A 13831-nucleotide genomic window follows, 5' to 3' on the forward strand; every position below is an offset into this window, starting at 1 on the left:
GCACGCAACCACATGGCAATTTTGGGAACACTGCACGAGATTTCACTCTCAATTACCATTGTGCATATGTTTTCTGCAAGAAATACACCATGACTTGTATGTTACCTGACATGAGACATTACAACAGAGAAATATGGACTTAAACAACTCAAATTCTTAAGGATGTGGTTCTCCCAACCTTGAATGCAAAGAGCCAATCAACAAAACAAATGGCTGATCTTATGTCCTTGAGCTGAAGGCAGCTACATTTCTTTCTGAGGTTTTTAAGACATTTTACTTCTCATGCAAAAGGCTTCTTTGGTTCTAAAAGATGATGTGGATGATGAAGTTGGTCTAAGGTGACAACCCCACGAGAGGTTAAATATGTAGGGCTTCTTCAAGAACCTAAAAATGAAGTCCAGTTGCCTTGAACTCAAGCACCTATTCTGAGGTTCCTGCCCAAAATGAATTAAGTATTTCTCTGCAATTACAAACTCTGTATAAACAATCCTGGTATCAAAATAAAGCTAACACTTGTGAGACTTCATCAGCGTTGTAAATATTACAGCAGATGCTAGTTTGTCAAAGCAGCTGAGGATGGAAAATAGAAAAATACAATTTTTTTTCCTTGCCTAATTTCTGTTCTTTTTCCTGTATTTTATAGCATATAAAACCTTTGGACATATCCTGCGGTACACAATAAACTCCACAACATCATGAATCAACATATTGACATTATCTGTACAAAGACTGATGCTGCTGAAGTGAAACACAGCAAAGTTACAGAGATTTTAATGAAGGCGTAGCCAGGCATTTTGCAATTTGTTACATTTTGCCACAGTCTGTGAGAGTTTAATTTTCTTAAGTATTGAAGAGCAGAAATGACTCTAAATCTTTCTTTACAAGCCTACAAAATGCTTGTATTTTTGGAAGAATTACCCCCCCCCCCCGAGGCACCGAGGCCAAACAGTGCATGTTTCAGCCAGTCACAGTGCTGCCCATTCATTTCCCTCAAAAGATACTTGTTTGCGATTGCTTTCAAACTTTAAACCTTAAAATTTTGGTACAGCTCGCTCATTCATTTCTAAATAAGTCTTGTCTTGTGATGATCAAGCCACTACAAAAAAAAACAAAACAAATAAAACCATCAACCTAAAAGTTAGCTTGATGGTTCAATACCCAGCCCCTGCAGTCTGCAAGTGGTGCTTGCTCAAGTGCTTAACCTCAAATCGTCCCAGATGTGTGAGTGTGTGTGAAAGCGTTTAAAAGCGCAGTATAACAAGGTTTGTGGACCTTGGAAAGAGACACTGTTGTTTGGTTCTACTAAGGCAGCTTTTTGTTGCTTTGAGGAGTCATAGACAAATGCCATTGGGCAACTTAGACCAAGGCAAAAATAAAAGACCGGAGGAAGAATAGGTAAATTTGATTTGGGGGTGCACTGTCCCTTTAAAAAGTAACACACAACCCCCCACCCGCCGTTTGTAGAATTATTTTATAGACTGCCAACTAGCTACCATGACATATCTAACTGAATCCTGACCCAATGTTTGATTTTCCAACAAGAGCTCAGATCTGTCCAGTGTGCGAGAGTGTTTAATATAGAAACGGTACACTCAAAACATCCATCGTGTCGACTTAGCCTCAAGTACAGATGGTTCAGGAGCCCTGTGCCAAACGCTCTGGCTCCTGTTGCTCTAAATGAGCGTGTTCATAGTCAATGGGAAGTTGGACACAACAAGTGTTGGGCTGAGTGAATGATTGGGTCGTGCTGTGAGCCAGTTCACCGTGTCAGTGAGTCTAGCCAAATGGCTCCTTCCTACATCTGCTATTAGTAAGCTCACCCGTACCTGTGGCCAACATGCACATAAGGATATCATTAGAGCCAGTTGGTAAACCAGCAGACGGTACTTCCCTAAATCCTTATGATGGGAAATGCCCTCCCCCCAGCCAGAACTATGCCTTTAAGCTAGTCATAAGAGCGTCGTTAACAAAGATGAATGCTACTAATCGAAGTCTTAATGTGGGCCATGTGGATCATTGACGCATCAACCAAGAAAAAGAAAAGAAAAGGAAAAAAAAGAAGGGATGAGTTTAATCTAAACCAAGACAAACTAAATTTTGTTAACTAAAACAAAATAATTTAGTGAAATCCAGCTGCCATCGTATCTTCCACCATCAGAAGATATTTGGAAGGCTTACGTCAAGTTGCATTAAAAGTAAACGTATATGTTTATGTTTCATATCTCGTCAGACTAAAAAAAAATTTCTCGTAATTTATCATAGCCTGCATTTAAGCAGTGAAGTGACTGTTTTTCTTTTAATACCTAACATCAGATGTCAGGGACACTGCACGCTCATATGGTAGCAACTTGTCAGTCACCTAATCCCAAACTTTATCATTGTATTTGATGTAAACAGAACCATAATTTATAAAATAAACATATTCAGACTTGGAACTAGCAACTGAGACCATAAACTCATCGTGTAAGCATTTGCCGTAGTCACCGGCAATGCGAGCAGCAGGGTCATTTTCTCATACGCTTCTTTGAAAGCGGACTAGAATAGCCCCCCCCCCTGCTGGTCACTAGAAAGCATGCAAGTTTAAAATACTTCTGCTTTGGCTCCGCTTTTCAGAGCTAGACTGTTTTGTAAAAAAGATCTCTAAAACTGAGCAACTCACATTAATACAGTATTTGGAAAATAGCACTACAGGTCAGAGGACACTAATTAAAAAATAACTTAATGAAATCATATCCAGAAATAAATGTAATAAAAGAGATTTAGCTAACAGATCATTCTGAATGGCTCCAAAGATATACTGCTTCCAATCGAAACATTATGAAAACACGATGCAGTTTATTTGCAATACAATTAATCCTGTACATTGTAAAATGTGTCACCTAATCAACCTGCTAAAAAGCACAGAACCTCAGTTCATATCAAAGTTCATCTCATCCCATCAATCAGTCTTGTGATTACTTCCAGAAGTTTGAGACCTTCATGCATTTTCCTTTTTCTTTATTTCTGCAGAAAAAACGATCCAGCTGGGAGATCTGAAGCTCTGCATACAACTCGGGCACAGCGGGGCTACAGAAATTCCTGTCAGAGTCACAAGGGCGTTTGAGTTATCACGCGGTGGCCCACGAACAACCTCAGGGCTCTGACACAATTTTATGAATGAACATCAAGATGCCGGTTGTACAGTAATCTCTCCGGGCGGCAAAATGAGATCATCCAATAACTCAGCTACTGTGTAGGGGCCGACCCCGGTGAGATCGCGCCGGAGCCAAAACATGAGGTCACGGGGTAGGAGTGGAGTGCCTCCAAATTTTAAAATGATGTTGAAGATCGTTTGGAGCTCCGTGGTGGACCAAATGCAGTTGGAGAGGAAGGGGAGGAAATCAGTCGGTGAATAATGGAGCTTAAAGTAGGTCTGCTTGTGCAAAAAGGAGACTGCTACAAGTTGTAAAATCTTTTTCATGCATGTCACCCACTGATGTAATATTAGCTGACGCTACTGTGCTTGAAACCAGGTTTCTCCCTGATATTATTCCAGACACATTTTTTGTAAAAGTCTCAAGCAAGGGCGGCCGCATTTTCAATAGATGTCAACTTTTTAAAACCTCTGGTACTGTACAGTAGACTTTTTAAAATCACCGTGTTTTGCAGGAAAAACAGGAAAAGAACATCTGAAACATAACTCTGACAGAGCGTCTGACACCTAATAGCACAGTGGCTCCACTACAGCCCTGGTGGATTTCAAATTCTTGGCAACTCACAAATCAGCACTTTCTCCCTGCTCTACTTAAAATACGGTTTGTGTGAGTGTGTGTGCGTGCTGTCAAGCGTCTGAGCCTTAAAGAGACTGAAAAATCGTTTCTCCAGACCTCTACGCTCAGCTCAGGTAGCAGTGTGCTGTTCAGAAGCAGTTCTCATCTCTGGAGTGGAGGCAGTAAACAAAAACAGCTGCAAAAATTGCAACCGACGACAGCTACGCTCGACAAACTGCAGGGCAATAAACAGATATTAAATGCCGTTACGTTTCAGCTCGGTGTTTATGGTATGCTAAGGTTCAACCGTTTGTTCTACCTCACACTGGAAAGATTTATGAATGCAAACATGTCGGACGGTTTGGCTAGTCTCTACATTTTGTGCTTATGTGTCACCTTTCAAGAGACTCGCTTAAAATGTCATGTTTTAAGATCTCAAAACATTTGGGAGGCAGCTTGTCGTTCACAGAAGGACTCGGGGTGAGAGGCTGCTGGCACGAACCAGTCGGTTTGATATAATACAACATCATATAACAACACTTCTGTCTAAAGCGACATGGGGATCACAGCAGAAGCGAACTCTGCGATGGTATCACACCGTTTTTATTGGCAGACACACGGTCTAGAACTAACGAATATTGTCATCCTGGCTTTGCTCCATGTGTCTGACAGTATTTCCCACTGACTGAACTGCTGAGCGCCGAAATGGCCTGTTTGTCATCGCAGTGTGTGTGAATGCTGGGGTCACAGCGAAGGAATGTGCTCGTGTGAATATAACAAGCAGTCAGCAGGGAGATGATAAAACGCCAGCCAAGATATCTAAGAGAGAACGGCTGAGCGAACAGTGACCTCTGTGGGGTCTGCATTAACTAGAGTTCAGTACCATCAATGCTCCTAAAGCTGTTGTAAAGGGGACTTATTATGTTCCCTTAATAGGCCCTTGATATTTTTCATGCGTGGTCGGAAGCAAGCAGATTTGGCCCCTCACAAACACAATGCTTGAATGGTAGTTATTAGGGTAATATGCATTCCTGAGATGACCATCATACAACCATTTCTATGGCATTTTATGACAGATGTTTAAAGAGAGTACCTGGTACATATATGATGCAAACTAAGCAAAAGCAGAATATGTCTTCTCTTATCTTTTTTAAAAATAGTGGAGAATCAGTTTAACTTACAGCCGCCATGGAGTTAATGCGGTCGATGTAGTAGTCGGGCCAGCTGGTGGCCAGCTTGTTGGGGTCCTCTTGCTCCTGCACATGGACACAAAGAAAGTGCTTTAATACCAAGTCAAAAAACATTCGCTTTCCCACAAAGCTAAAATGCTGATCACAGTTAGAAATTCCATTTCTTTTTATGAAGCAAAAATTAAGCATGTTGGTTCTTGCTCCTTTTATCAAGATTTCAGATGTCAGTCAGCTGGCCTGAGCACCGGCAGCAGACCCTGGGTTATCAAAGCATTGACGGTATGCTAATGGTAGTTGCTTGGTAATATATTTTATGCATTTTATTCCTCCACTTTGCATCATATTGCGATGTAAAAGCACTTTTCCATTTATTGTTTATTTATTATTTACTTTACAATATAAAGCATCTTGAGGCAAATGTTGTGATTTAGGCCGTATAAATAAATCTGAATTGAATTGAAATCTTCTTTCCAGTTACCATAGGAGACAGACCCTTTGTTACTTTGACAATTGCAGCTGGTGTTTAGAAATGCAGCAGCCAACTCACTAATGGTAATGACTGGTTATGACAATTACCAACACAAACCATCATTTTCTGAACAGACGTTACAATCACTAATCAAATGCATTTCATTTAAGCATGTTGGCTCTGCTAAATTAGCACAAAACGTCTGAAAACGCCTCATATTCAGCAACAAGTCTAAACAGCTATGAGTAAAGCTTGATACTGGTAGTTAGGGTGCAGAAGTAAACTTAACCAGAGTCAGCTGGTTTTAAAGTTCAGTTTATTTATTAGATCCACATTTGGATTATTAAGCCAAGCATTGTGAAGAAACACATCTATTATATCAATATTATTTTCCATCAGTCAGGAAAGGAAGTTATTATCAGTAGGACAGATACTTTGTGTAGTGAGATATTATTTCCACTGATTAATGCTGCCAACTAAGCAGCTAAAGCTGACATTAAACACAACAGACATGGCATTAATTAAGAGAGAAACTGCTGGGGTGGAGGTGGGTTGTAAAGTGGCTTGCATATCCCCAGCAACTGTGGGCAAGCTAAAGCCTCTTGGGTAGGGTATGCGATATGAGATTATGAGTTTTTGAAAATATTAAAAAAAATAATACTAATAATCTGAGTGAATATTTTTGCTTCTGTCAATCATGTGTCTTTTCCACAGAAGACATCATCACACTGGGGACCAGACTTTTCTATTTTGGACCATATGTTTCCTGTTTGTGCCCGCCCCTCCCTTTTGTTTTCTACCTCGGCCACAAACGTCAACATCCACATGAAGACTAAATAGATCAGGCATGCCAGTCTATAATAATTAGGTCACAACATTTCAGATTCTTCATTCAAAAGAAGAACTGCCCAGAGGAATGAAGTGTGCAGCACAATTGTTTTCAAATAGCTCTGCCTGAGATCAATTTGTCCTGGCCAATTCGAGGATGCATGATGCCACAAACAAACAAAACAAGGGGGAGTACAGAGACCACGTTCCTCATTCACATCTGGTCTTATTTAGCTTAAGCCTAGTGTACTGGTGGAGCATTATTGTTGTTTTTGTTACTGTGTGTATGCCAACAATAGTTGGAAAGTTAAAGTGTGCCGAATTAACTCAAATTTGAACAGCTTTGCATGATAACGTTTTTGCCAAAGCTTAAAGTATATTTTAAATATCTACATAAATATTAGAATTAGGCACCAGGACACTCTAGGCCGTAGGTCGATGATCGATTTTGTAATCGTATCAGCAGACCTGTGACCATATGTTCTGGACACTCGGGTAAAGAGAGGGGCTGAGCTGTCAACTGATCACCACCTGGTGGTGAGTTGGATCAGGTGGCGGGGGAGGACGCTGGACAGACCTGGTGCACCTAAACGCGTAGTGAGGGTGTGCTGGGAACGTCTAGCAGAGGCCCCAGTCCGCGAGATCTTCAACGCACACCTCCGGCAGAGCTTCAACAGCATTCTGAGGGAGACCGGGGACATTGAGTCCGAATGGACCATGTTCAGCATCTCCATTGCCGAAGCTGCTGCATTGAGCTGCGGCCGCAAGGTGGTGGGTGCCTGCCGTGGTGGTAATCCCCGAACCAAATGGTGGACACCAGAGGTGAAGGGAGCCACCAGGCTGAAGAAGGAGTCCTATCGGGCTTGGTTAGCCTGTGGGACTCCGGAGGCAGCCGACAGGTATCGACAGGCCAAGCGGAATGCGGCTCGGGCAGTGGCTGAAGCAAAAACTCGGGTGTGGGAGGAGTTCGGAGAGGCCATGGAAAAAGACTTTCGGACTGCCTCGAAGAGATTCTGGCAAACCGTCAGACGTCTCAGGAGGGGAAAGCGGTGCTCTACCTGCACTGTGTATAGTGCTGGCGGAGCGCTGCTGACGTCGACTGAGAAAATTGTCAGGCGGTGGAAGGAATACTTCAAGGACCTCCTTAATCCCACTGACACGTCTTCCGAGGAGGAAGCAGAGTCTGGGGATGAGGGGAATGACCTGCCAATTTCCGGGGGCGAGGTCACTGAGGCAGTTAAACAACTCCTTGGTGGCAGAGCCCCTGGTGTTGATGAGGTCCGCCCCGAGTTCCTGAAGGCTCTGGACGTTGTAGGGCTGTCCTGGTTGACACGCCTCTGCAATGTTGCGTGGAGATCAGGGGCAGTACCTGTGGACTGGCAGACCGGGGTGGTGGTCCCCATCTTTAAGAAAGGGGACCGGAGGGTGTGTTCCAACTACAGGGGGATCACACTCCTCAGCCTCCCTGGGAAAGTCTATGCCAGGGTGCTGGAAAGGAGAGTTCGTCCGTTAGTCGAACCTCGGATACAGGAGGAACAATGCGGTTTTCGTCCTGGTCGCGGAACACTGGATCAGCTCTTTATCCTCTCCAGGATACTTGAGGGTGCATGGGAGTTTGCCCAACCAGTCTACATGTGTTTTGTGGACTTGGAGAAGGCATTCGACCGTGTCCCTCGGGGTGTCCTGTGGGAGGTGTTGCGGGAATATGGGGTGTCTGGCCCATTGCTACGGGCCATTCGATCCCTATACAACCGTTGCAAGAGCTTGGTTCGCATTGCCGGCAATAAGTCGGACTCGTTCCCGGTGGGTGATGGGCTTCGCCAGGGCTGCCCTTTGTCTCCGGTTCTGTTCATAATTTTTATGGACAGGATTTCTAGGCGCAGCCAAGTGGCGGAGGGCTTTCGCTTTGGTGGCCTCAGAATCTCATCTCTGATTTTTGCAGATGATGTGGTTCTGTTGGCTTCATCGGGTGAAGGCCTCCAGCTCGCACTGGAACGGTTCGCAGCCGAGTGTGAAGCAGCGGGAATGAGGATCAGCACCTCCAAATCTGAGGCCATGGTTCTCAGCCGGAAAAGGGTGGAGTGCCCACTCCGGGTCGGGGATGAGTTCCTGCCCCAAGTGGAGGAGTTCAAGTATCTCGGGGTCTTGTTCACGAGTGATGGGAGAAGGGAGCCGGAGATCGACAGACGGATTGGGGCTGCAGCTGCAGTAATGCAGACGCTGCACCGGTCCGTCGTGGTGAAGAGGGAGCTGAGTGTAAAAGCGAAGCTCTCAATTTACCGGTCGATCTACGTCCCTACCCTCACCTATGGCCACGAGCTGTGGGTAGTGACCGAAAGAACGAGATCGCGGATACAAGCGGCAGAAATGAGCTTCCTCCGAAGGGTGGCTGGCCTCTCCCTTAGAGATAGGGTGAGAAGTTCGGCCATCCGGGAGGGGCTCAGAGTAGAGCAGCTGCTGCTCCACATCGAAAGGAGCCAGCTGAGGTGGTTCGGGCATCTGACAAGGATGCCCCCTGGGCGCCTCCTGGGTGAGGTGTTCCAGGCATGTCCCACCGGGAGGAGGCCCCGGGGCAGACCCAGGACACGCTGGAGAGATTATATCTCTCGGCTGGCCTGGGAACGCCTTGGTATTCCCCCGGACAAGCTGGAGGAGGTGGCTGGGGAGAGGGAGGTCTGGGCCTCTTTGCTTAGGCTGCTGCCCCCGCGACCCGACCCCGGACAAAGCGGATGACGATGGATGGATGGATGGATGGATGGATGGATGGATGGATGGATGGATATTAGAATTTTTCTTCTTCTGCAAATTTCAGGGAAAATGTTTTTAATGATTTTTTATGCAGGGTCAAACACTGCATTAGAGAGGTTCACATAGGCAGATTTTCTGCACATGAAGGTATTAAACCTGCATAAATCCAATACAAAAGAATACAACTTTACAAGGCCGTAAATCAGTTTAAGAATAAATTCTATTTAAAAAAAAAAAAAAAGTTAATGCTTTGTCTGTTTTCGGTCTAACTTTATTAACTTCAAAGGAATTCTTGCAGTAGAAAGCAGTCAGTTGTCTCTGTGTTCCTTCCTGATGTGAAAAAAAAAATCTATATTTTATAGTACCCATTCCCTCCATAATTTAAAATGCTGCTTCAATATTTGCATGGTGGCCCCATTTCTGTTGATTAAGCCACAAAAACTCTTTTCTGGGACCAGCACCAGATATAAAATCCTCTTATTATCTACAGAAACTAATTGAAGCTCAAATGTGGGCATAAAAAAGAGCTGCAAAATCAGCATTTCCACTTATTTATGAATCGCATACGCTCTAGCAGCTATACTTATGTCTAAGTTTGGTTAAAGTGGATTTCAGGCCTCATAATAACCATTGTTTCTGATCCCCAGCATTCTTTGCCAACATGGATTTAAAGCTAGGCTAAAACAAAAACAATAGCACTCAGTGTGCTACTCAGACTGTGTTTTCCAGTGTTCTGCTGACACATTCAGGACGCGATGCCAGACAGATCCTGACGCTGAGATTAACAACTTAACTGCCTCCTTCTGACCCTCGAGCCGAATAACAGTCGTCAACACACCCTCAAAAACGGTCCAATGTAACATTTACTTTGGCAGTTTCATGAGCTTAAAGTAAAGTACTATAATTTGCGTCGTGTTTTTGGACAAATGAAAAATAGTGACAGCATGAGGTTTGTTTCGGCCAGTCTAGTCATATCAGTGCACACACTTCCTCAATTTTCTGCCCCTTTCACGACATTTCTAAGAGGTGAAGTGATGGTAAGTTTGTTCTTGTGCTCTGCTTGCTTGATCAAATCATTCTGGAAGTTAATCACACTTGATGACTGTTTAAAACCTTGTGATAAGACGCCAGACTTCCTAGATTAGTGCTCATTACCATTGAATGGTGCGAACAGCAGGCTCTGGATATGAAAGAGAAGATTGTGTTTGTCTTCATGAGTAAACATTTGCATGAATGTGCTTATTGCATTACACTACTACTCAAATGTCTGGGGTCACTTTTAAATGTCTTTGCTTTGAAACAAATATAGCAAGATATCATCAAACCTGCTGTTAATGTTTAATAAAGTCATTCATCATAAATCGTTTATGTAAAACTCCCATAAGCCCAATTTTAGGATGCATTACTAATGGGCGCCAGTGACATGCTGTCTTTACTAATGCAAGTTTGCTTAATACACGTTAAAATTACTCTTATGCTTTGTTTTAAAAAAGCTGGAAACTGTTGGGCATATAGAGCATCTTTGAGGGTTCAGCTATAGACCAGCCCAAATTAAATATTCTTGACTGATCTCACAGACACATCACACTAGTACCAAGTCAAACTCCCTTTTTGCTTTCGGAACTGCAGTAATTCTTAATGATATCGATTCAACAAGATACTGAAAACGTTCCCCCAAGATTTTTTCCATTGGCTGCACAAACATGATATAAATTTCCTGTTTCCCCACATCCCAACGGTGCTCTACTGAATTGCAGTCTAGTGAGCCATTTGAAATGACATGAGCATTGTGACTTGTTATCCTGCTGGAAGCAGCCATCAGAAGATGGGCACGACGTGGTCATAAAGGGATGGGCATGATTATTAACAATACCCAGGCTGGTACAGTTAGTAGGACCCGAGGACTGTCACTCACTTTGCTTTGGACCATCCTCTGTAAAGTCCAGAGATGATTGTGTGGAGAAAAATAGATAAGCAGTTTTAGGTTTTCCTAATGTTCACTTAGCCTTTTTTGTTGTATCAGTAAGGGCCAGTTTATGCTGTTCTGTAAAGTGAGTAGTGCACATTGTGTTAACAAAGCAAAGGAATAGTTTCATTTCTTAGAAAAAGAATAGTCTCGTGACTTTTAAGGTAATATAATTTGAGATGATAAGCAAAGAATTCAGCTTTTCTAATGATGTAAGGGAGCCTAATATGCATCTGGACTTTTAATATTTACATCTACCTACATATGTCATTAAAATGATTTATTAGCACTGTTCCCTCATATTGAGAACGTTCTGCATTTGAACCAGATGTTCTCCCTGTGACGGCAGTGGTTTCCTTTAGGTCTCCCCAGCCAAAAAACATGCAAGTTTGATGTTTTTCTTTCAACAACAACATTCCTAAGTGACCCCAAATCCCTGAGAGTAAGTGCACATCTTTGTATGCAAGTGATCTTCTGGTCCCCTCCTTGGTAAAAACATTCCAGCTGTGTACTCAGTCACAGCAGTTCAAGGTCAATTCCATCACTCTGCTGCAGCAGTTACACACTTACACATTACCCACGTCTGGTGACACTAACTATGATTTACACCCCAGGTTGAAGCATAGCAGGACAGGAATCCCCAACAGTGTATCAGGTATGTATCTGTAAATCTTTCCTCTTGTTACAACCATCTGTTGAGGTATATATCGTTTCTCTGAAGGCCCTAATACCCGCCTAAAACCAGCGTTCAGGATTATTTCCCTGTCTGTTTGGCAGGCTGTACTGTTTGCAGAGGCACCTGTTGAAAGAGAGGATGAAATTACATATTTCAGCCTCCCTGCTGTCATGTAGCGAGCAGTCTTTAAGATTTCAAATTGGCCACAGTTAAAAACAAAGCACTTTGAAGTGTAATGGCAACCTTATACCAAATGCTCTTAATTTTAAAGATAAGCAGGAGTGTGGGAGGAAGGTACAAAGAAATAGCACCATGCTACAAACTAAGACAAACCGATAGCATCACTCGTGTTCGCATGTTTTGCCCAACACACATCTGACAACAGCACATTTGCATGTTCACATTTTCCAACTATTTTCTCCTGGCTTTGGCAACCATCTTGGCACAGTCACTCACTTAAATGCCGTCCAACTGTTCTGGTTCTGAGACAGGGCCAGAATCTATAGATTGGCTCACAGAGACATGCTAACATGTTTCCACGCGGTCTCTAGTTTCTCTGGCGATTGGCCTGCTTGTGAGGCGCTTCACACTCTGTTCCCATTTGCTCAGAGAGGCCCTGGGGGACCCTGGCTATAATGTGGGGACTCTCATGAGCCATCCAAAATCCCGACAGCACCAGCAGGCAGCTCTGTGCTGAGTGAAATACCCTTTTTTCAAAGACAACTTTATAAGCAAAAAGGAGCACACTGCAGAAGACTGATTTCAAAACGTGTTTTTTGCAACAAAACATCAGCAAAAACGTTAATTCGCCGAGCTCAGTCGATTCAAGTGTTCAGTAGTATGTCAAACTGTTTCCATCTCATATTCATTTTTCTTTGCAACATTTTGGGTTTTTTGCAGGGGGTGGGTGGGGGTTGTCAAGCTTCGAAGACATATCCACTGAATCAAATATACATTTATATCTCTATTTCACCATTTCATCTAGTGCATCATAATTTTTTTGGGGGGCGGGGGGCAGAAGTTGTGCAGGAAGTGTTATTAAATAAGTGCATGCACTGAATTTTTCCATGTAGCTCCTGTAATGTACAGTAGAGGACATAAGCGATGGGCTGCCCAGTAACTACAATGGCAGTTTCTTAATGCCTACATGTCTATCCATAGCAATTATTTGAGTCAATATTTTCTCCATATTTTCTCCTCCAGCTGTCACGACAATATGTTACCGCCCGTGGAATGAGAGAGGATCATTCGACATTCCAGTGAACCGGTAGGTCTGAGGTGAATATTTATCTGAGGAAGCCGCGATATAAAGTCTCACCTAAGGAGGCAGGAAATGGACAGGATATTGAATTCTGAAAGATTATGTAACACTTCTGCAGGTAGCAAATGTTAAGAGTAAGCAGAATTCTTCGCCTGGGGTCACATTAAGTGATGGGGATTCAACACATGTGGCTAATAATTGGAGACAGACGGGAAAGCCATTTCAGGAGATCATAGCACACCGTCCAGCTGGGTGATTTGGGGGAACAAACAGAAAAGCCTAATTTAATTGAAATTTAGGGCAGTTTTGTTAACAAAAGCAGTTTTGTAACTACTTTTGTTAGTTTTCTCCCGGATAAAGGGACATGTTGTGTGATCATGAGCTGAAAACAGCATGAGTGAGTGTGTGTTTGTGTGTCAGTGCAGCGCTAATAGGAGTCAGGAGACCCTGTTTGGCTCCCAGCACTGAACACTTATCAGGAGCTATTGGATATTACATCGTGTTCTGTACCTGAGGGCTGCAGGATACAAGTCAGGCTTGCAAAAACAAGCATACACACACACAAACCCGACTACAAGCAAGGAATGCAGTACTCTTATTCAAGGATTTACACATGCCATTTCTGTTTCACTTGTACTCAGCACCAAAAACAAATCCCTCTCTCCATGTTTTGCAGATAAACACACCAATAAACGCCCAGCACCTCCAGCTGTGGCCAACTGGGTGGCTGAGATCAGAAGCAGAGATATCAGTGTAAAGCCTGATGAACTCTTCACTAGACCATAATTACGTCCAATTCTCTTAGATCACTGCTCATGAAAGTTTGCACGTTCCTGTTACAGGAGAAGTGCCTAACCACCTAACATTAATACTAAGGTTGCATTAATCTAAATTTTTGCGCTATAATGTTTTGAATTCCATTATTTATATATCTCATTATTTCA

General features: G+C 43.2%; 1 protein-coding gene across 8 annotated transcripts in view; it reads right to left on the minus strand.

The window, feature by feature from the left end:
* Positions 1-13831, minus strand: part of daam2 (dishevelled associated activator of morphogenesis 2) — a 110729-nt gene that overhangs the window by 39048 nt on the left and 57850 nt on the right. For all 8 annotated transcript variants that reach the window (XM_086273718.1, XM_086273715.1, XM_086273717.1 and 5 more), the window contains exon 4: positions 4931-5005. In XM_086273718.1, the coding sequence (XP_086129844.1) occupies positions 4931-5005 (75 nt within the window). The remainder of the gene's footprint in view (positions 1-4930; positions 5006-13831) is intronic.

Source organism: Aulonocara sp. 'chitande type north' Nkhata Bay, linkage group LG19 (assembly GCF_057382095.1).
Source record: "Aulonocara sp. 'chitande type north' Nkhata Bay isolate Kocher_YH1m ecotype deep benthic linkage group LG19, A_spYH_male_GT1.1, whole genome shotgun sequence".
NCBI classification, from domain to species: Eukaryota; Metazoa; Chordata; class Actinopteri; order Cichliformes; family Cichlidae; genus Aulonocara; species Aulonocara sp. 'chitande type north' Nkhata Bay.